Genomic DNA, 21,813 nt, shown 5'->3' on the forward strand with positions numbered 1-21,813 from the left:
CACTTAAAGATTTCCGGAATCGTTTGACAGCAATGAGATTTCTTCTATAAGTAAAATACAAATAACACATTTCTCAAATAACATTTCTACGTGATTGGCAAGGGCTCTGCCATATGCTGATGCTTTCAAGTCCAAATACGGAAAAAAAGCACTGTTTGCCCCTAAAGGTTTGCAAACAATTTTAAAACGTATGGCAGAAGTGTAAATTATATATCAACCATCTGGAGAAGTCTCGCATTACCTTACCAGTTACCCCCATGGAATATTTCACTTCTTCACATGGGATGATATAGACTGTCAGAAAGAAATTTGCCTTCTGGACTTCAGTTTAGAAAACAAAAAAAAAATTTAAACAATTAATAATGAACTTATCAAAGTCCTGTGAATGATTATGTGGGCAATCCAAAGGATCCAGGAAATGTCATCATTTGTAAAGCCGTAAGTCTCACTCAGTTAGTAAGAGTTCTTATGAGATTAATCTATTACACTCAATACAAATTTATTGGATTAGCGTCCACATTGGGGTACATCGGCATTATGGGGGGTAAGTATATGGTGTTTGCATGTTACTAACTTATTATGAAGTTTTGACAGGATCTGTAGTTTGTTTTGAGTGAGCATTTACTGACCAAACAAGAAAAAAAAAAAAAAAACACACGAAAGGGAAAGACAAAAAAATGGTTGGTTTCTCTTATTCACTACTTTTTTACTCTAAATGAAAGTTATAGATAGAACACTAAGTCGGGATCACTTGGCAGCATTTATTCCATTTATTGTGCAAACAATGTCGATAGTCATGGCAATAATGAGGTTCGGCTATTTGGAATAGATTACACATTTTTCATAGAAAAATGTAACAATATAAAAAATACAAAAATATTTATATCAATATTTACATTTTTTTTTTAAATAACATGCAATTCTCATTTGCATATATAAAAGTACTAAAGCAATTTTAAACATTTAAAAAGTGTAATACAAATAATATTCCCCATTTTGAGAATTTTGTCCATTTTGGTTATTTTGATGCTCATTCATAGCTGTATTGCATATTGTCCAGTCTAAAGTGGAACACTTGGAAGGTATGAAATGCACTCTTCTGGTTAAGGTCCAAAGCTGAGGTAGAAGGTCAAGTAAATTCTTTGGCATAACAAAAAGTAGCTTCTGTGAGATTGCTAGGTGTCCATCTCGTAGCAGTTATATACAGTAGTCCTATAATTATCAGAAGGCTGTTTGTGCAATAATATTCCAGTTTCATCTGGAAGTACTTTTATTTGGTCCTCTTTATTCCCTGTCCCAGGTTGAATACTCAGTGAAGAACTAGGATCATTGTGAGATGGCAACTGATGGACTGTTCGTTGCACATGTCCGGGAAAAGAATCAAGACGAGCCCTCCACAATGGCTTTCCAAATGTTCCTAAAAACAGAAAACAAAAATAATGAAGACTACATTTTTTCAACCTGTCTGCAGATACTTAAACAAGCTCATTTATCACATTATTACACATTTTTAATTTTACATTGTTCAAGGAATACTCTGAGCACCACAACCACTATAGCCTTCAATAGTGGGTATGATGCCAACTGTGTCCTCCCAGGGGAAGTAGTTAATCTATTTGTGAATGCCTTAACATTCTATATACTACATGCCCCTTGTGGAGCTGGACGTTCTTTGCAATGAGCTAGCCAGGTGGCTTAGCTCATTGGCTATACCTGTAAGGCAGAGATTAGCTCAGGGAAAAAAATGGAAGCCCCTAGCAGCATCTTCCACTTCTACAGGACATTGCAAGCAATGGACCCCTGGTAAATTGTCCATGCATTTCCAAATTGATCACTTATCACTGTAGTGGTTATAGTGTTTGGAGTGTTCCTTTAAAATTCAATTAGTCACCGTGCATCAGCCTCTCCTAAAATTTCAGTGGTTTGCTGTCTAAGAATGCTAGAATCCAACAGCTGGGGCATTACAGTCATTATATGCATATACTTAATAGAGTCCATTAGTATCGAGAGATATTTAAAAGTGAAGTAAAAGAACACAATGCATTAACGATCCGCAAGCTGAAGTTTGCATCAATGGAGGAGATATAGAAAAGTAGCACAATTTGAAAACGGAGGAGATTTAAGTAGCAGTGTAACAATGAGCAGGAATATTTCACTAGGAGTTAAACAACTTGAAAATGTTACCCTACTTTTCAGAACACAATACTTTCATAAATTTACCAAAAGTGGCAACATATTGAGGTTGGTATATTTACAAAACGGAGAATTATGCAGAACAGTTCAAAAGGGATTTTGTTTTTTTAGGCGGAAATATTCAATATATTTTCAAATTTGCCATTTTTCCAACTCGGCTATTTTTTTTCTAAAATGTATTTTTTTTATCACCAATACTCCACATCCCTTGGTGTAGGTGTACAAACTCCCATTAAGTATGGAGTGCCATAGCTCTATATATTTAGCTTCATGTACAATCAAACGGCATGGTTCCCATTCACCATACAATCGATTACAATTAATATATTTGTCTATGATCCTTTGCTAAAACAAACAATGAAAATACTTAAATTCAGCCTTATTTTCCAAGTCTTTTTTCCAGCACAAACCTCATTACGCTTAGAATAAAGTGAATTAAATAGACGAAATATGAGAACGCAGGATGTAGGAGTCAAACACAGTCTAAAGCCATATATAAACACTGGAATGGGACACAGTCAATTGGTAATTATAAAGTAAAAAGTCTCAAATTCTGTTCTAACTTTTTGGAAGTATGACGCCTTCTATATAAACAAGTGAGTCGATGAAGAAATGCAAATAAATATGTATATGTAAAGGATCATATTCCAGGAACACATAATAAAAGTGATTAGTTGGCTTTCATCATCGTTTGAATAATATAAAATTATTAATATTTTGTTATTATAACAGGGCATGTTAATTGTTAAAGTGCCATTATCAATCATGTTGCAACTTTACATTACATTGTTGCAAATATACGGAAAGGGTGTCATTTATAAAAGATACGGAACATAAGAATAACATTTGCATGGAAAGCAACACAATAAAGCTTACATATGAGGTAAAACAAAAACAAAAAAACAAAAAAAAAACTATGAAATTCAATGTAATGTGTCACTTAATGGAAATAAAAGAACAATGGACGTCACTAGTATTTTCTAAAGAATAGAGTGCGAACTATTGTCTTTCAACTTCTACACCAAAGATATGGGTAAAGTTTGTAGGACACAAAACATAGGGTGCTAAATGTAAAATAAGCAATGAATTGGGAATGGGCCTATACAATATAAGTTCTCATAAGGTGCTATCAATGAGTTTGGGGTATGTTAACCCCTTAAGGACACATGACGGAGCTATTCCATCATGATTCCCTTTTATTTCTCAAGTTGTGTCCTTAAGGTGTTAAACAGACCTAACTGCCCTTAAGTATTAGTGATACATTGTAACTTAATAGAAAGACCTACCCATATACGAACTACATGATGCTGCGTTTGACTGCTCTGAGTTCGGTTTTAGACCACATGGATCATGATCTGGACTGATTTCATTTCCATGATCTTCATTTTCATTGCAGACTGCGTCAAGTCCATCGATAAAGGTTTCTGGACTACATTTGTTTTTGCTAGAAGAATCTTCTCTCTGCTCTGCATATGTTCCAAAGGCTTTCTGTTTTAAATATTCCGATTCATAAGCGTTACTGCTTGCAGTCCTTTGATCCACATTATAACCTTTAAAAATAGAAAATAATATAGTCAAATAAAACGTTTATAAAACAAAGCCAAAATAGGTCAAAACACATTTAGGAAAATATTTGGTAACATACCTGAATGATAAACGTCACATGAATCAGAATCATAAACATTCCCTTTTAAGAACAACGATCCAGGTGCCCCCACGTAGTGAAAAAGTAGGGGATCTATAGCAGCGTCCAAGTCAGCCTCGCTCCCATTATCAAAATGGCAGATCCCTACAAACACATTGATAAATAAAAATATGTTATGAAAGTGATCGATAGTTTGACATTTTAGATGCAGCCGTATATACACTTAAAAGATTTCTTAAATGGTCAATAACATTTTAGTCTATTCTTTTATTTTTTATTTTAAGCTGCACAAAAACCCAGAAAAGACAAGTTAACACCTGTCAGTGATCTGTTCCACATTTCATCCTTCATCTTCTGATTATATGATATTTATTATTTTTTTACGGGGTGTGAGGTCCTCACTTTTGAAATGTGTTTATGTATACACACACACATAAATTATTTAAAATGCTAAATGCATAACTGAAACAATAGCATAAGTACTAGCTGTAGTAAAAACATAAACACTGTATACCATTGCTATTTCTTTGCTGTAGATAATAACCACTCAGAGATGTTGCAAAATGGTGGTTTCCATTTTCAGAAGACACATAGCCATCTTGCCTTTCAGCCAGTGTTCCCTGAGAAGACAAATAACTTGGAGTATCCGGCAAGTTGGTCTCATCTGCAAGAATAAAAATATAAATTACAAAATTAGGTCAAAATGCCACAAAATGAGCTTTTAATGGTTGACTGTAGGTCTAATTACTGTAGTAACAAATATGTATAAATATCTTAGCAGAATAGGTTGGTGGTATATAAATATATACATATTAAAACACACAAAACCCATAACACATGTCAGCACACATAGTAACATTATTATTCAGCAAACTTCCAGCTCACCCACCTGTGTTTGTAACACTGCAATCCTCGTTTTTTCTCCTTGTGTGGTATATTATGGCCACCCACACAAGGGAGGTTCCCACCACACAGCAAACCACTACTATGATCACAATGCCAACAGTGCCCCATCCACCATCCTCTAACTTTGTGGCAATTGTAGTAGAATAACATGTTATATTCGGAATGACAGAAAGATTAATGTTGCCTCTTTCCGTTCCAAGCACATTAGACAGTTCACATGTATATTTTCCAGCATCTTCGAAGTCTGTATCCACGATGACAAGAATCTTGTCTCCGGCAGCGAAGAAATGCCTCTCTGTTACAACTAACGGTTTATCATCCTTTATCCAGGTCACTTTGGGTGCTGGGCTTCCATTAGCAATGCATTGTAAAACTGCATTTCCCCCCTTCGATACAGTTTGGTCAACTAAGGGCCGCATAAAGGATGGTGTTTCTGGAACATGAACAAAAAAAAAACATATAACATATTACATTACCTTTCTAACAGACATTATACAATACAACTTTTGCATACACACCAAATAAAGTTTGCATTGCAAGTGGAAAATATGGAGCGGGTCAATAAGATAAGAATTATTTCCTTAAATCTAATGCAGTAATGTTGACAGGACAGTGCCTTGTGTATTATGGGAAAACAATGCCTCTGAAGAGCTCTGGAGAAGTCATAATAAACCACAAGATAGCATCATGTTTGCTATATTCATGTTTCACTTTTAAGTATCTTTGTTATTTATGCTGGCTTGTTCTAGGGTTACAGCTGCTCTGATCTTAAGGCAGCACTAAGATATGCATATTGTGGGTGTTGCACTAACAGGCAGCAGATAACCATTTATTGCAATCTCTCTCTTGTAAATGATAAGCAGGTCGAAGAGCGAGGGAGACAGAATTGCATAGTTTCTGCCTACTCAGCCCCTCTCCAGATATACATTTCACAAGCAGGAGAAGATGGGTAGATCATGGGCACATCTAAGGGAATATCAAAATTGATAACACACACACACAACATTAATCCAGTTCAAGCACTAACCCTACATACAAGCAAAAAGGGACATTTAGAAAGGCAATATGATAAAATGAAAATTCTCACCTAATACAGTCAATGTAATATTGGTTGAAATGCTTCCGGCGCTGTTCTGAGCAGTACAGCTGTATATCCCAGAATCTTCCATTTTCACATTCACCATAAAAAACACATCATCATCTGGCATTACATGCATTCGACGCTCGCGAGCGGCTGGAAAATCTGTGCCGCCATTTTTCTGCCAGGCGATTTCTGGTGATGGATGACCAATTGCATCACACTCTAATCTTGCTGTTGAGCCCGCACGGATGGATAGGTCTGTTGGAATGCTTATGAATGAAGGAAGCACTGAAAATAATTTGAAGAAATGTGTGCAAACAGGTGAGTAATTGACTCACAATTTCATTATAATAGACAAATATTACTATTAACAATTAATATTAAAAAAAAGGGTTCTCTCATTTTTCCTAGAGACACATGGAACACCTGTCAACATCTATCAACACTGGGGCGTTATAAAGTCAAGATGGTAGATGGGAAACTGGAGTGGGTGCATGCTAATGACACCATTTGAACCACTGATGCTGGTAAAAGGGAAAGGCTGGTGTTGGGATCACAAGTAGATTAACGAGTCTTCCCTGCAGTGCGGTCATGTATTGAATACTGCTGACGTGCTTTGATATGTTCAGAAACACATCTGCCAGATGCAAGAACTTCATTACAGAATCTTTTCTCTGGTTTCCCCAGAAGCTGGACATTTGTGGGGTTAGGGTACAAAAACCAAAAGCAAAATAATACAAACTGGGTCTGCTGGATATTGGACATTTGGGATATATATCCTTTTACTCTAGCAGCTAGTTGGTGTCACAGATACTCATTAAACCTGTTAGGGATCAATCTGACTGCCATTTTGGGGGTTCAAGAGGGAATCATTTTCCCCTAGTTTGTACAATATTGGAAGTGCTTCAAACAGTTTTTTGGACACGTGTCTCTTTTCAGCCTATGTAACTGTAAAAAAAATTTAAGCAGAAAAGTAAAATAGGGAATAAAAGAATACATACTATTGACTGTAAGCTTGGCTTTGACGGAGTATGTAGTACCAAAGTCATTGGAAACAACGCATTGATATTTTCCTTCACTGTTAAACTCCACATTCTGAAGTCTCAATATGGTTGTGTACTCCATCACCTCCTGACCTTCATTCCGCACATGAGCGTAGTTTTCGATCTCTGCATTGTTCAGGGGTTCATTGTCCCTTTTCCATGCAAAAGTCAAAGGAGAGTCACTACTGCTGGCGGCTGAGCATATAAAACTCACATTGGAGCCTTTAAGGGCAGACTGAGTTTCTGGTTGGGCAATGATCTGTGGTTTAGGAAAGTCATCTATATTGAAAAATAAAAAAAAATGAATGCACATTAGAAATCATTTTGATGGATGAAAAAATGAAAATAAGACAAAAATAAAATACAAATCAAGAAGTATTTTCACAGTGTGGACAACATCAGACCTTTTAAAAGAAATCATAATGATCAAAATGTTCTGTGATTTAAGATATTTAAGATAAAATCCATGGGGAAGAAAGCCAATGTGGACTCCAAAATATTGAGAGCTCAGATTCCACTTAACAATGGTATTCCTAAGTGGACATTATAAGTGGACATCATGAGCTCCTGCCAAATTCCAACAGTAGTTTTTATTTTATATTTACATGAATGAGCAGCCACAATGGCATTTTCTGTGCTGATCTATTTAAGGTAGGGTTTGGTCCTTGATGTAAATCCCAAATACTCAAACTTGCAACACTCCCATTGAAATTAGTGGGAAGACACAGATTGGCTGAGAGTTTTCATCCAATCCAATTAGACAGCAACGCATAAACTGTAATATGTATTTTTAGGTTTTTGTTTTTTTTCTTCATGCAGTATATCCACATTGAGGAGTGGTTTAACTCTCAAATGTAGCATCTCCATAACCATAATACATTTCATGTAACATCAAAAGTAACTGTATATCTTTTTTCAAGAGATTGTAAACAATCACAGCAGCACTTGAGTTAAATAAAACAAATCTTTCACATAAAGCAGTATTTATTAAAAGGACAATTTATTAAAAGGACAATAGCCTCCTAGACCTTGAAGGAACCTCCTGTATGCGATGAGATGAAAACTACATTTACAGAGCAGGACATAAAAACTTCTTAAGCAATTTAACATTTATTTAAAAACTAAACCATTTTATCACGCAGGTTGCATCAGCCGCAGCCAGGGGAGGCGTGGCTAGGGCTGCATAAACAGAAACAAAAGAGATTTGACTCCTAAAAGACAGAGAATTGAGACTGATATATACACAAACACTGCTTTATTATGCTAATGTTGTTTTGATGCCTATAATGTCCCTTTAATTTCATGTGAAACAGTTGCGTTTAAAAAAAAAAAAAAAAAGTCGTTATGCATGGGCTAAGTTTTTTATTTTTACATTAACATTAAAACAAGCCTCAAGCAGAATATTACCAAACTCACCGCACACAAACCCCTCGGGGTTAACCATGAAGATGTTTCTGCCTTTCAGAATCTGTGGGTGCGCACAGCTTGCGTTCACATAGGTCTCATAATTATTTTCTGCTAACCACCGAGGCAGCCATTGCAAGTGACAATCACATAACAGACTGGAAGTATTTAAGTGTCTGTTAAATAAGAGAAAAAGGAAAAAATACGATTAATAACTAAGATTCAAATTCAGACATCTGCAAAACTATTTTTACAGAATCAAATTAATAAGTAACATTTTTAAAGAATTTTAAATTTACCAAATGTAGTTAAAGGATCACTATAGTGTCAGCAAAACAAACATGTTTTCCTGACACTATATAACCCTTAGGTCCCCCCCCCCCACCCTCAGGGCTTCCCTCCCTTGGTGCTGAAGGGGTTAAAACCCCTTCAGTTACTTACTTTAATCCAGTGCTGACGTCAGCTCCCGAGTGGAGCGGTCAGAGCAGTGCGCGCATTAAAAACGCCCATGGGAAAGCATTTATTAATGCTTTCCTATGGACGTCTTACATGCTGAATGCGATTTTCGCATTCAGCGTCGCAAAAGCGCCTCTAGCGACTGTCAGGAAGACAGATTAACCCTCAATGTAAACATAGCAGTTTCTATCAAACAGCTATGTTTACATCTGAAGGGTTAAAACCTGGGTGACCTGGCACCCAGACCACTTCATTGAGCTGAAGTGGTCTGAGAGACTATTTTTTTTTTGTGACAAAAAGCAACACTTTTTCCATACAAATCAATGGTAGCTGTATGCACCACAATAAAATTGTTCATCTATAAAAATAGGAGCGAGCTGTTGCCCTACTGATTATAAATCATATCAATGTGAACGACAGGGGGACTTTAATTATTCATTACATTTAATCCTAAATAAATTATATATTCAATTTACAATTTTAAGCTATGGTAACAATTTACCCTTGCTCTGGCCATGATTTGTGGGTTGTGCCTTACATAACACCCTTAATCAAGGTATTTTCAATCTCCAACTCACTTATGATGTGCTTAATCCTGCATTGCAACCTTCCTTGTGATGTCTACATGCAAGATTCATTGTCAGTGCATAGACCTCCGAACAAAGTAACATCAGTCGCTTCATTCCTACTTCCCTACTTCCGATATCCGATATCCCTACTTCCTAGCCAGCACAAGCAGTACTAACCAGAAGACTTAGTACAGTAACTACACCGCATGTTTCTCTAAATGCTGTGCTGGAGAACAGGTAAATCTGCTATAGGACGGTTCTCCTGATCTCCCCAGTTAAAGGACCACTCTAGGCACCCAGACCGCTTCAGCTTAATGAAGTGGTCTGGGTGCCAGGTCCAGCTAGGGTTAACCCAATTTTTTATAAACATAGCAGTTTCAGAGAAACTGCTATGTTTATAAATTGGTTAAGCCTTTCCCCTAATCCTCTAGTGGCTGTCTCACTGACAGCCGCTAGAGGCGCTTGCGTGATTCTCACTGTGAAAATCACAGTGAGAGCACGCAAGCGTCCATAGGAAAGCATTGATAATGCTTTCCTATGCGACCGGCTGAATACGCGCGCAGCTCTTGCCGCGCGTGCGCATTCAGCCGACTGGGGTGGAGAGGAGGCGGAGAGGAGGAGGAGAGCTCCCCACCCAGCGCTGGAAAAAGGTAAGTTTTAACCCTTTTTCCCTTTCCAGAGCCGGGCGGGAGGGGGACCCTGAGGGTGGGGGCACCCATGTTTTCCTGGCACTAGAGTGGTCCTTTAAACAGCTACCAGCATAGAGGTCTAAGCTTAAAGAAATGATTGACAGGCGAGGAACATATCTTGAAATAGATTATTTAGAAAATGTATACATTGCTAGAAGGTCTACTTACACTTGATGAAGCTTCTTCATTTGGGAAAATGCATTATCCTGCATTGACACAATTGCATTGTTACTCAAGTCTCTGTGAAAAAAACCACAAAGCAAATATTCCTATTAGTGATACTAAGGACATAATAACTCTGTTTAGATTATTTGTCCACAAATTTGAAGGAAACAGGAATTTAATTAAGAGTTATACTATCACCATTAAATAGTATTGTGTTTAAAAAAAACAAACAAACAAAAAAAAAAAAAAAAGGATCTCAGTATTCTACTTGTTAGACAACTGCTGTAAAATGAAACAGTCATGAATTGTACACACACAGATAGATATATTAAAAAACTAATTTTTTCACAAATTAGAATAATTACAATATATTTTATCCTCCTATTGATAGAAAGAAAAAGATACACATGCAAAAGTTTGAAAGGGATCTCTCTGAAATGCCTTTTTTCCTCAGCTGCCTGCTGTATATTTTGTTTTACCAAAAGCATTAAATACAAATGTAGACATTTTGGAGGGAAGACTTCAATGCATTTATATACAACCATCTCTTTAGAATGGCATTCTAGCTGCTTTACAACTGTGACGAGCTAACCGGTTCCTAAATTCAGAAACGGTGTATCATACACTGGTCAACTTTAAAGGGACACTATAGTCACCAGAACAACTACAGCTTATTGTATTTGTTCTGGTGAGTATAATCATTCCCTTCAGGCTTTTTGCAGAAAAACACAGGCTTTTAAGAGAAAATGCAGTGTTTTAATTACAGCCTGATGATAACTCTAGTGGCCACTCCTCAGATGGCTACTAGAGGTGCTTCCTGGGGCAGTGCTGCACACTGTGAGATCAAAATGTGAAAAGAGTTTTTAAAAGTCAGTGTAATTTAATTTTGAAAGTGTAGTTGCATGCTACACACAATGCCAGTATTAACAGTTACAATACTAGACTAAACCAATTACTTACAAGTACTCAAGTGAATCCAACCAAGAAAATGCCTTTATGGTGATCGACCTAATTCTGTTACTCTGCAGCGTCCTTAAATAGAAGAACATTCAAGAAATAACTACACATGCACTTACAGCTGAACATTAACATTTAAAACGGTGTGGTTGTTCTGAATGCAAAAACAGTGAGTTAACAAAAAATATTACAGATCATTTGATCACTCTGCATAGTCTACAAAACCGACAAAAAAAATGAAAAATATCCAGAAAATCCATGGGGTAAAAATGCCTTTGCCTGCATACTTTCTTTTGTTCTTTTAGAATTAATTATATTGATAATGGATCTACTTACAGCTTTTTAAGGTTTTCTAGTCCAGAAAATGCCCCGTTCATATCTTCGATAGTCCACGAAATTTCATTAGTTTTAAGATCCCTGTAAAAACAAATAGACATATATATTGAATATACACAGAAAATAAAACAACAAGATAATATTATTTAGGAAACTTACTACATACTCACATACTCACACACAATTACAAGAGTGAGTGTTAGGAATTAGTTTCTTTTTGAGTTTCACCATTCTAGAATACCTCCCTACAGTGGAAATTACATTTTAACAAAAGTGCGGTCCGTCCTTTGTGTCTTGGGTTTGGTATCATGGATGGATATTATGAAAGCATACTTTAAAACAAGCCATGCATTATATATATATATATTATTTTTTTACTATTTACTTTTATTTTATTTTTTTCTAGTTTCAAGTTAAATGCATGCTTGCATAACCTCGGGCCATGATACCAATCCCTAACACTCACATTTGTATCTGCCCTTTAATGAACGTGTATACATGACAGTAGACGTGCTAGGGTAAGCTTTAGAGAACAATGTGTTTTGTTTTGCATGTCTTTAGTACTTTTATTAACCATAACATCCCTCCCCCAGTCTTTAACGCTGATAACACTATCCTGGACATAAAGAAAGGTATGACCAGAAATAATTGCTTTAGAATAGACTTTTCACCACAATGAATTGTAAAGATTTGGTTCGAAGGCTAATAAATTAATTTGTTGGGAGGGTTGTCTTAGTTATTTGCCGTATAAGATCAAAGACATTTACAGCAAGTGCAACAAAAAAACATTTACAGGGTCACGCGATCTCTGTTCATTTCCTACTACACTAGAATTCCTACTTGCAATTGGCAGGATTATGCTAATCTATTAAAAACGAGGAACAATCCTGAACTCCCCCACTGTTTTGAGGGCTTTAGTGCTTTTACATCCACTGTACCAAACATATCATTTATTTCACTAACAGATATATGCTTTCTTTACGGGCAGTGTTTTTTTCTATTTATTTATTTATAAAAAAAATATATATATATATTTTTTACACAATGATTTTACTTGGAAATGCACATTGTAGCATTGAAGCAGGAACTATTCCACAAAATATTAAAAATATCTATTAAAAATATTTTTTAAAAATAATAATAAAAATTAATTTTCAAAAAGTTGGGCTTGATGTGAGACAGGCTTGAAAAAGCAATGTTCTAGGTCTCAGACTGGTTTGAAAAAGATCCATCCTGGCGTTAGCACGAGAAGGCAAAATTATCTTCTTCATTTAGTTACTTTTAAGTTTCAATATCATAAACGTCACATCTATTGCCTAAATATTTAACAATACTCACCATTGCCATTACATGTCAATCACATGAATCTCAGACACTCTCATTACTTCTAACAGGTGAGTACGAAACCGTTAATCCGAAAGTAGATTTTTAAAAGCCAAATATTGGAATATGCAAAAAAAAATTTATTGGATAGAACTTACAAGGTGTTCAAACTGGACAGTCCGTTAAAAGCTCCATCAGCAATGTAACTGATTTGGTTGTCTCCTATAAATAGCCGACCAAGCAGATTTAATCCCATAAAGCCTGACTCTTCTAATCTTGTCAATTGATTGAAGGATAAATCTCTAGAACAAGAAACGAGAAACATTGGTACATGCAATATTTATAAAAAAAATCCATATATATATTGCTAAAATAAAAGTTTGTTTTTCAAAATCAAATAGAAACACTAAATGTTTTAAGACGATGGCTTAGTGACAAAAGAAACGCCAAAGGTTTTTTTTCAAATGATTTTTCTTCTAAAAAGAAGAAACACATGCTAAAATAAGAAACAATTTACAAGAAAGTATGACTCAGAAAAAAAACAAATAGCCGTGGTAACTATGTTATGAAAAATGTATAAAACTATGGTAAGAAAGTCATGTTTTGGCATGAAACCCATACTAAGCCTGGAACTAAATAAAAGCAACTTACAGCTCACTAAGTTTCTGGCAAAACTCCCAGGCATCGGGGCTGATCTTGCTGATGGCATTCTGGCTTAGATGGAGGTGCTGTAACATATGCAAACCATACAACCACCCTTTGCTAATTTCTGTGAGATTGTTATGGTCCAGCTGCCTGCAGAGAAAAAAAGAAGGGAATATATAAATGTCACTCAAAACGTAACAGAAAAAAAAAACAACAAAACTATAAAGTCTATATGGAAGCATCCAAACATCTTCATAAACAAATCTTTTAAACTGCGGAAAAAAGAAAACAAATGTACATCAAACGTAGCTTAAACGAACCCTCTGGGCACAATAATAACGTCATTTACATTAAGTTGTTATGGTGCCAGGAAGTTTCTGGAGCTAGTTTATCTTTAGTGGTTAAACCCGTCACAGATGAGTTTACCTCAAAGTCTCCCCTTCAGTACCGGATTGCTCTGCCCCTTCCAACATCCGCTTGCTAAAAAGATTCTAAATGGAAGCCTAGAACTTCCATGGGCAGGGGCTCTCCAGACTGTCTTAGAGAGATCTGGTGATATTCTCAACCAGTCAGTGGCTCCCCATTCGAAAAAACAGCTTGACAAATATATGTTTTTTTTCCTCAAGCCATTTATATTCCACAAAGTAAAAAAAAAAGGCTTCCATTTTGAAGCTTTTTAGCAAGCAGATTTTGCCGGGGCATTGCGATCCACTACTGGAGAAGATACTTTGGGTCAGACTGTTGGTGAATGAATTATCCCTTAAAGGTAAGACATGATTAGGAATCTTCTGGCATCATAACAACCTTATTTTGAATAAGTTGATATGGTGCTTGAAGTGTTCCTTTAAAAAGACAAAAAGTGGCTTTTTGATGGTATAATATGAAAATCTAGATTTTGCAATAAATTAATAGAAGCGCTCTTTTTTTTTTCGTAGATCATGATTTCACTTCATGTATTGGCCCGTGGTTGACATTGTAATATCTAATAAAATCTGTTTTGTTTAATGTAATTGGTGACCAAGAGAGCAACATGAGGCTAAGCCAATCACAGTAATCACAACGAATCAATGCCAGCAAAGCTTGAATTAATTTGTACAGATAGTGAAGAATAAAAACGTCTGAGCAAAATAAAATGAGTGACAATGGGTGCTTGTAGAGTCACAGTGTTTGTCAAAGCGCTCAAATGGCTTATCAAAAAAATGGAGGAACTCCACATCAAACTCCCTGCACCATAACTACTGCAATAAGCTGGAATGACATGGTGCTTGGGGTATCCTTTAAAATAAATGGTGCTATAAGTGTATTCATGGGAGCGACTGTTAGATGTGTTAGTGAATTTTACATTGTAACACTCAAGTACAGTTCTTGTAGGTACTTACAGTATTTCCATTTTATCCAAATCAAAGAATGCTCCATCCATAAGTCTTGTGATTCGATTCTTCTGAATACTCAAGGTTTTTAAAGCATTGAGGCCTTGAAAAACGAGCCCGTCAATAGATCGCAGCCGATTACGATTTAGCTCTCTGTTTAACAACAAAAAAATAACGACAAAAAGCAGGTTAATAAAAGAAAGATGGAATATGGAATTACATAGAGGGGAAAAACGCTCTGGACAGATTTGGAAAACCCTTCAGTTTGTGAGCTCATTTGGGAAGGACCTTCTTCAACTACTGTTCCTGTATGTTTTGTTAGAATTAATTTTTTTCTTGTTTCCTATTGTACAGCGCTGCTGAATATGTTGGCTTTATTTAAATAATGGTAATTGTATATGGAAACAGGAGAGATGCATGAGGACTGTTGAGGGGGCCTCAAAAATTCCTATAGCTGTCCTGAGCAGTATAATCATGACCACATTATCTAGCAAACCTAGAAGTTACATAAAGATATATGCTAGTGATACTATAATACAGTAGAGACTGAAATTATGCACACATTAATTATTTATACCTTAGATGATTCAGTGTAAACTTGATCAACATTTAAAATTAGACTCAATCCGTGTTAGTTGATTCTTTGAGGTTAAAAATAAAGGTTAATAATAAAGCAAAATATACTTACAAATGCTGCAAATTAGACAACTTGAACATTTTCAAAGGAATGTGGCTGATACGGTTCTTATTAAGCTTCAACACTTGTAGCGTGGTAGATAAATTGTCAAAAGCCCCAGACTCCATTAATTTTATTTGATTTCCGTTGATATACCTGATTGGAATAAAAGGGTTTTCTATAGTAAGCAAATGCATTGCAACACCATCAAAATAGTCCATCCCCCCACCTCATAATGGATCCTTCACATTAAGTCGATAGGAAGTACTCACAGGTATTTGAGCTGAAGTTTAGGGAATGATGCCGTTTTAATCTCTGTTATAAGGTTGTAACTCAAGTCCAGTGTTTCCAAAGACTGGTAAGATGTCAAATGCTCTGGCAAAATTGCACTAATCTTGTTGTTGGTTCTAAAATAAATCAATAAAATTCAGTTAAATGTTTGTGTAGATATAAAGTCAAATTAAAAAGACTGATAATAACAAAAAAAATGTTTAATTAAAATCAATGTGCAAAGAGTCAAGATGAACATAAACATTTTGGAGTTAACATACATCATAGGACCACAAGTACTACCCTTTTTACTTAAATATTAAGGTGCAATTTATTCGCACACCTAAATGGATGCATTTTTAGTAAATCACCGTAAAGCATGAAGCCGAACGATTAAACAAAATTCATATTAGCTCTATGCTAATCTAATTTTGCCAAAAGAGCGCCAAAGCAAGCAGTTTCAAACATTGCTGTTGAAAAGTAAGCAAGAATGCATATTTTGACTTTTAAAAACTTAACAGAGCTAAATGTCTAAACTTCATAAAATGACTGTGAGGCAGGATTTCGTACGAGGTGTTGAGGTATGCAAAAAATTACAGCTACATGAAGGATTTAACGGATTGCAACAAAGAAAACAGGCATTCTGCTATGAATATTACAGGTGTAATTTACTTAAAATTGAGTTAAACAACAGGGCACAATGCTGGTTTATTAAGAAAGTAATTACTTACAAAGTGTTAAAGCCATAAATTTAAACTAGTGATATACTTTCCTTTGCAGTGTGGCTTTTTGCAGCTGGGGCCAGCAATTTCCTGTACTGCACACCCTCTAAATTGGAGCCTGAAAGTGCTCACTTAGAATTCAGACAGGGATACAGTGATGCCTTTGTGTATAGCGTTCTTTATAAAGCACAGCATTTTCTCCTAGCTAGTTGGATAATGGACACTATTACATAACATTAGCATGATCTAATGTTCTCGAAGAAGTCAACATTGCAATCGTACGAAGAAATCTAAATCAGGATGTTCCCATAACAGTCTAAAGACAAGGAGGTAGCTCCTATGGGTGTTTCGAATACCGATAGTCAAAATAAAATATCCAGCATTACCTAAGATACCAAATATTTAGAAACCTTTGCTGTAATGCATCCGTTCCAAAGGTCTTAATAATATAATAGTCTTCTTCTCTAACTCTAAAGACATCGAAAACTTTCTAGTGGACTTCGAATAAAAGAAAATGTTAAGGTCCTGCAACATCACACCAGGAATCAGCAAGCTTGTCCAAACTTTTGAAGCTTAAGTCTGGCATATTGACAGAACAAGTTTGCGATCTTGAGTGATTTGTGATGTACGGCATATTAGCTGGTAGTATCCATTTGAAAATCAGTCAGTGTGTCCCTTAAGCGATGACTATGGTCAACAACAATGCTTAGGTACACTGCAGAATTATTATTATTATTGATAATAATATTCCCCACACCATTACACGACAACCCTAGTTGGCCAACTTCAGCTGTATGCATTGGCCATATGGTATGCACCAATGTCTGACCCTAAATTCCACATGTTGCTAAATAAATTGAGTTTCATCAGATCAAGCAACATTCTTCCAGTCTTCAGTCATCCAGTAGACACTTTTCCTGTCTATTAGCAGACAATAGAGCAAGCTTCACGGACATGCTACACCACCGCTGTAGTCCTTCTGCTTCAAGGTTTGTCAGACACACTATACATTTGCAGAGGTCTTTTTGTACAGAACTGTTATAAATAATGTTCATTTGAGTATCTCTGACCGGCCAGCTTGAACAAGTCAGACCACTCTCCTCTGACCATCTAGAAACTGTGACGATTAGAAATCCCAAGTGGTTTTGCCATTCCAGAGATGCCAGAGCCATCATGCCCGGCACCAACATTCATACCATGGACACAGTTTGTCAGATCATTTTGATTCTGTTTTCAAACAACAAATAAACATCTTCACCATATCTAAATGATGCATGTACCAAGTGCCGCTACATGGCTGATCAACTGAGTAAAAAAAGGTTAGATATATCTAATAGAGTGGCCACCACTTGGATGGACCACTCTCAGCCAATAGCATTTCCCATAGGTCACTAGTTATTCAAGTATGATATAAATAAATGCTCAAATATATAAATATAAGTATAATATAAGAGTTCTAAAAATATATTTTCCTGCTTAAACCCCCCCCCCCCCAAAAAAAAAAAACCCAAAAGAAGTTGCATCTAAGACTTAAACCAGCCAGGCTTGTGCTGGCTGAGAATAATAGCTGATGTGTTTAGGTCCCGTAAGCTTACATGGATACAAGGATTGCTTCTTATTCTTAACTATGATTTTAATATATATGGATGCAGCATAATTTCAGAGTTGATCAACATTTTGTAAATGCCTAATGAATTACATTTATACCCAACGTGTTATACTCTGCACTCAATCTGTGTGGTATCTGGAGTACCTCTTTAAGATAATAAAACCTTTTTTGAATAATTCTCCTATAACTAGCTAGCTACACCTGGCTCATTAGCCTTGAGCAACATGTTTTCAAACGCTCCCTCCTTCCCTTCAGCTCTAAAAGATATTTTGTCTGTACATAGTGGAAAGGCTAAGGACAGGATGGCAAAGAATTTACAGACCTCCTTGTAAACGATGACACAATCTACACAACAAAAGCTATGAAACTGCAAAGTCTACAGTCAACGACTTCCTTGACAATACAGAGCAAATATCACCTTGCAATGTTTGTGATGATGCAAAACATCAGTACTGCAAGAATCTTCCAGCTACGTTTCCAATTTGGTCATCTTGACCTGAAAAAGCATCAGCAATTTACTCTTTAATCCAGTGGTTCCCAAACCAGTCCTCAAGGCTCCCCTACCAGTCCAGGATTTAGGGATTACCTAGTTGTGTCTACGGTGTTTTTTTTTTTCTTCTTTTTCTAAAAGCACCTTAGATACAACTAAGTAATCTCTAAATCCTGGACTGGTAGGGAAGCCTTGAGAACTGGATTGGAAACCACTGCTTTAAACTATTCTGTTTATGCACTAAACACCCAACAGTAATGAATTGAAAACAGAATTTCAAAAAGCATGCTAAACGTATTAATTTAAAAATACTTCCCAACTTGGCAATTCTGTATTTAGATCACGACAAATCAACGATGAAAACATCCTTAAACCTTTATACTAAAGTGTGAATTGGCAGGAGTTCCATGTAGATTTCAAATTCTAGATTCAAATAGTGAAACTGAATATATTTGATAGCTGACTTTGAGAAGTTTTCAATTCATCTGTTTTATTCTAAAATCGGAAATTCACTTTGAACTTTTTGATAATTCATGCATGGAGGGTGGGATACTATGGTAAATATTTAAAAAAAAAATGGAAAATTTCAATTAAATAATTTCGGTCTTTTTTCAACTCTCTTAGTATTACTTTTTTTAGATTCCACTTAGTAAGACTTTATGGTATAAATATGTGATGGAAGGGATATTTCAAGAAGGAAGTTGGTGATGTCACAAAAATCAATGGGGAGTGTTAGGATCATGCATGAAACAAAAAAAAATGAGTACATGTCATCACAGAAGGGTACACTGATCAAAGTTTATCAAATAATGTCATAATGCAAATAGGCAAGTCATTAAGAGATCTTATTGGCTAAACAATAAATTATGAATTACTTACAATGACAGGAGAGTTATATTGGCAGACAGTGGACCGAGATCCGGCATGCTTTTCAGCTGATTGTGATTTAATCGTCTAATTAAAGAAAAACAGAGAGTTAGCCAAGATCTTTAAAAAAAAAAAAAAAAAAATACACCGGAGACAATACAATACAGAGACAATACTTATAATAAATATTCTATATAATAATTAAGTATATATGTTAATGAAATACTTACAGTTCACGGAGATTATGGAGATGACTCAAGGAGCTGGCTTTGATCGAAGATAGTTTATTATGGCTCAAGTCCCTAAAATTTAAAAGAACCAAAATAATTAATCGCAAAAGCAAATATATTTACAATTTATCATTAAAAATGAAATGTATTTTAAATCACGTCTCAGCTGTCTAATCCATAGCAGCATGGTATTTTGTGATGCTGCCATGGATGTATCACCAAAGAAAATCACATATGACTAACTTTTCCCTAGTCCTTGTCAATCCATGGCAGCATTACAATATGCCCCCATTAATATATTCAGGAAAAGAAAATTACGGTAAGCATGACTAAATTTGTCCTATTTTGAGCATGTTACAAAATGATTCAATAGATATATTAAATATAACATGTAACGCAAAACTGAACATACAAGTGAATGCATTTGTGCCAGAGAATTGTTTTATTGTTAAGATGTGCAGATTTGTTGCCCTGAAACAATATATAACCTTTTAGGAAAGTAATTACACCAGCAAGAGACCTTTTAGGTTAAACATCTACAGTTCAACCATTTCTACAATGGTTTAGTAAGATAGCATAATGTAAGGATTTTAAAAGGACTCTCTAGGCACCATAACTACTTAATTCCATTGAAGTTGTTATGGTGCCTGGAATCCCAGACATAATCTCATTGTTTAGTGTTAAACAGTTTTCAATTGGTTTAGCACTGAATGTGTGACCTCCAGCATAGTGTCTCCACTTATCCTGCTAACGGTATGGCTAAGAAGGAGGATAATCGTCAGTGATATAAAGTGATTATGGTGCCTAGAGAGAGAGGAATCTGCATATAGGTTTGAGAAAATAGTGTCCTGTACAATGGAATGAAAACTGTGGCATAATGGATCCCTGTTTTTTTTTTGGTAAAGTTATTAAATATTTTACTTCTATTCCATTGGCAATTCAACATTTTACAAAAACGTAGAGAAAAATAAATACACATTGCATTACAAGAGCAGTATTGAACACTAACAAAGTAGTCATCAAATAACGGTGTTGATCAGCTTGGTTCATAACAGCTTTGTATCCTTCAGATTACACAATTCGACTGCGATTCTCACATTATCCATGCAGACTTTGGTTGGATGTGCCGGATTGGAGGTACATTCCACCCACACATGGCTCTCAATTCCAGTGACGGTTAGGAGGAGTCATTTTGCCACTAGAGTTGACAAATGGCTATTTTACAGACACTCGTGAATTCGGCACCATCAGGCCAGTATGGAAAGTAATGCCTACCAGAATGTACACTGTTTAAATGATCACCAGGTGCACATGAATGACACATGCTACAAGGCAGCACTTTTAAGTCTTGTCCAAAGAATGTAGGATATATAAGCATTTCAAATAAACATGACAATCTATCAATCATTTCTCCGGCCTACAAGAATATCCAGAACAGGATTTCTTTAGTTACGACCATGCATACATAGAGAGAAAGGAAAAGGAGTGGACCGATTTTAAGCCATTTAGTTCCCAACAATGATGTTGTTTAGATGCATGACTTGCAGGCTACAATAATAACCTGGCCATTATCGATAGATTAAACTAAGATACAGATAGATTAGTTCTCAAATATAGATTAAAATAAACAGATCAAAATGAAGATTGGTGATGCAAATAATATAAAGATAGCTCTGATTTAAAAATGTAATTTTAGAATAAACTGTGAACGAGGGACCACGATCAACACATATTCTAAAATATATTGTGATAGGATAAAGCCATTTGCTAAGAGCATTTTCTAGGTAAAATACTGTTTTTTCCAAACAACACAATGTTTGCTTCATTAGTTGTGCTGACAGCTACACTGTGAAGCACTAAACATTTATAGTGATGTTATCTACAGGTCAATGGAGCACTCAGAACCATTCCAGAGGAACTAAGGGTGTATTTTGCATAGCTTTGTAGATGTGCTGGATTCTTCTAAACATGGTCTGCAGGGCAATTACACTTTTCAACAATCCAACAACATCTTAAAAGATAACATATCTACTTCTTCATCCACATACTCTGAAATCATGCCAAAAGGAACACCATGCTTCCCCCCCCCCCCCCCCCCCCATTTACAGTAGAGTCCCACTTATGTCACTGGGTGGGCACCGGATGAATAAAACACACAAGTACCGCC

General features: G+C 35.8%; 1 protein-coding gene across 1 annotated transcript in view; it reads right to left on the reverse strand.

The window, feature by feature from the left end:
• Positions 1-759: 759 nt before the first annotated feature.
• Positions 760-21,813, reverse strand: part of LRIG3 (leucine rich repeats and immunoglobulin like domains 3) — a 29,857-nt gene continuing 8,803 nt past the window's right edge. Inside the window, exons 2-19 of the mRNA XM_063446960.1 lie at positions 19,647-19,718; positions 19,429-19,503; positions 15,731-15,865; positions 15,471-15,614; positions 14,792-14,935; positions 13,419-13,562; positions 12,926-13,069; positions 11,445-11,525; positions 11,112-11,183; positions 10,155-10,226; positions 8,285-8,448; positions 6,827-7,147; positions 5,832-6,113; positions 4,728-5,177; positions 4,353-4,502; positions 3,839-3,982; positions 3,480-3,743; positions 760-1,417 (exon numbers count right to left, since the gene is read on the reverse strand). Of these exons, the coding sequence (XP_063303030.1) occupies positions 1,176-1,417; positions 3,480-3,743; positions 3,839-3,982; positions 4,353-4,502; positions 4,728-5,177; positions 5,832-6,113; positions 6,827-7,147; positions 8,285-8,448; positions 10,155-10,226; positions 11,112-11,183; positions 11,445-11,525; positions 12,926-13,069; positions 13,419-13,562; positions 14,792-14,935; positions 15,471-15,614; positions 15,731-15,865; positions 19,429-19,503; positions 19,647-19,718 (3,100 nt within the window). The 3' untranslated portion in view covers positions 760-1,175. The remainder of the gene's footprint in view (positions 1,418-3,479; positions 3,744-3,838; positions 3,983-4,352; positions 4,503-4,727; positions 5,178-5,831; positions 6,114-6,826; positions 7,148-8,284; positions 8,449-10,154; positions 10,227-11,111; positions 11,184-11,444; positions 11,526-12,925; positions 13,070-13,418; positions 13,563-14,791; positions 14,936-15,470; positions 15,615-15,730; positions 15,866-19,428; positions 19,504-19,646; positions 19,719-21,813) is intronic.

The sequence above is a fragment of the Pelobates fuscus genome, chromosome 3 (assembly GCF_036172605.1).
Source record: "Pelobates fuscus isolate aPelFus1 chromosome 3, aPelFus1.pri, whole genome shotgun sequence".
NCBI lineage: Eukaryota > Metazoa > Chordata > Amphibia > Anura > Pelobatidae > Pelobates > Pelobates fuscus.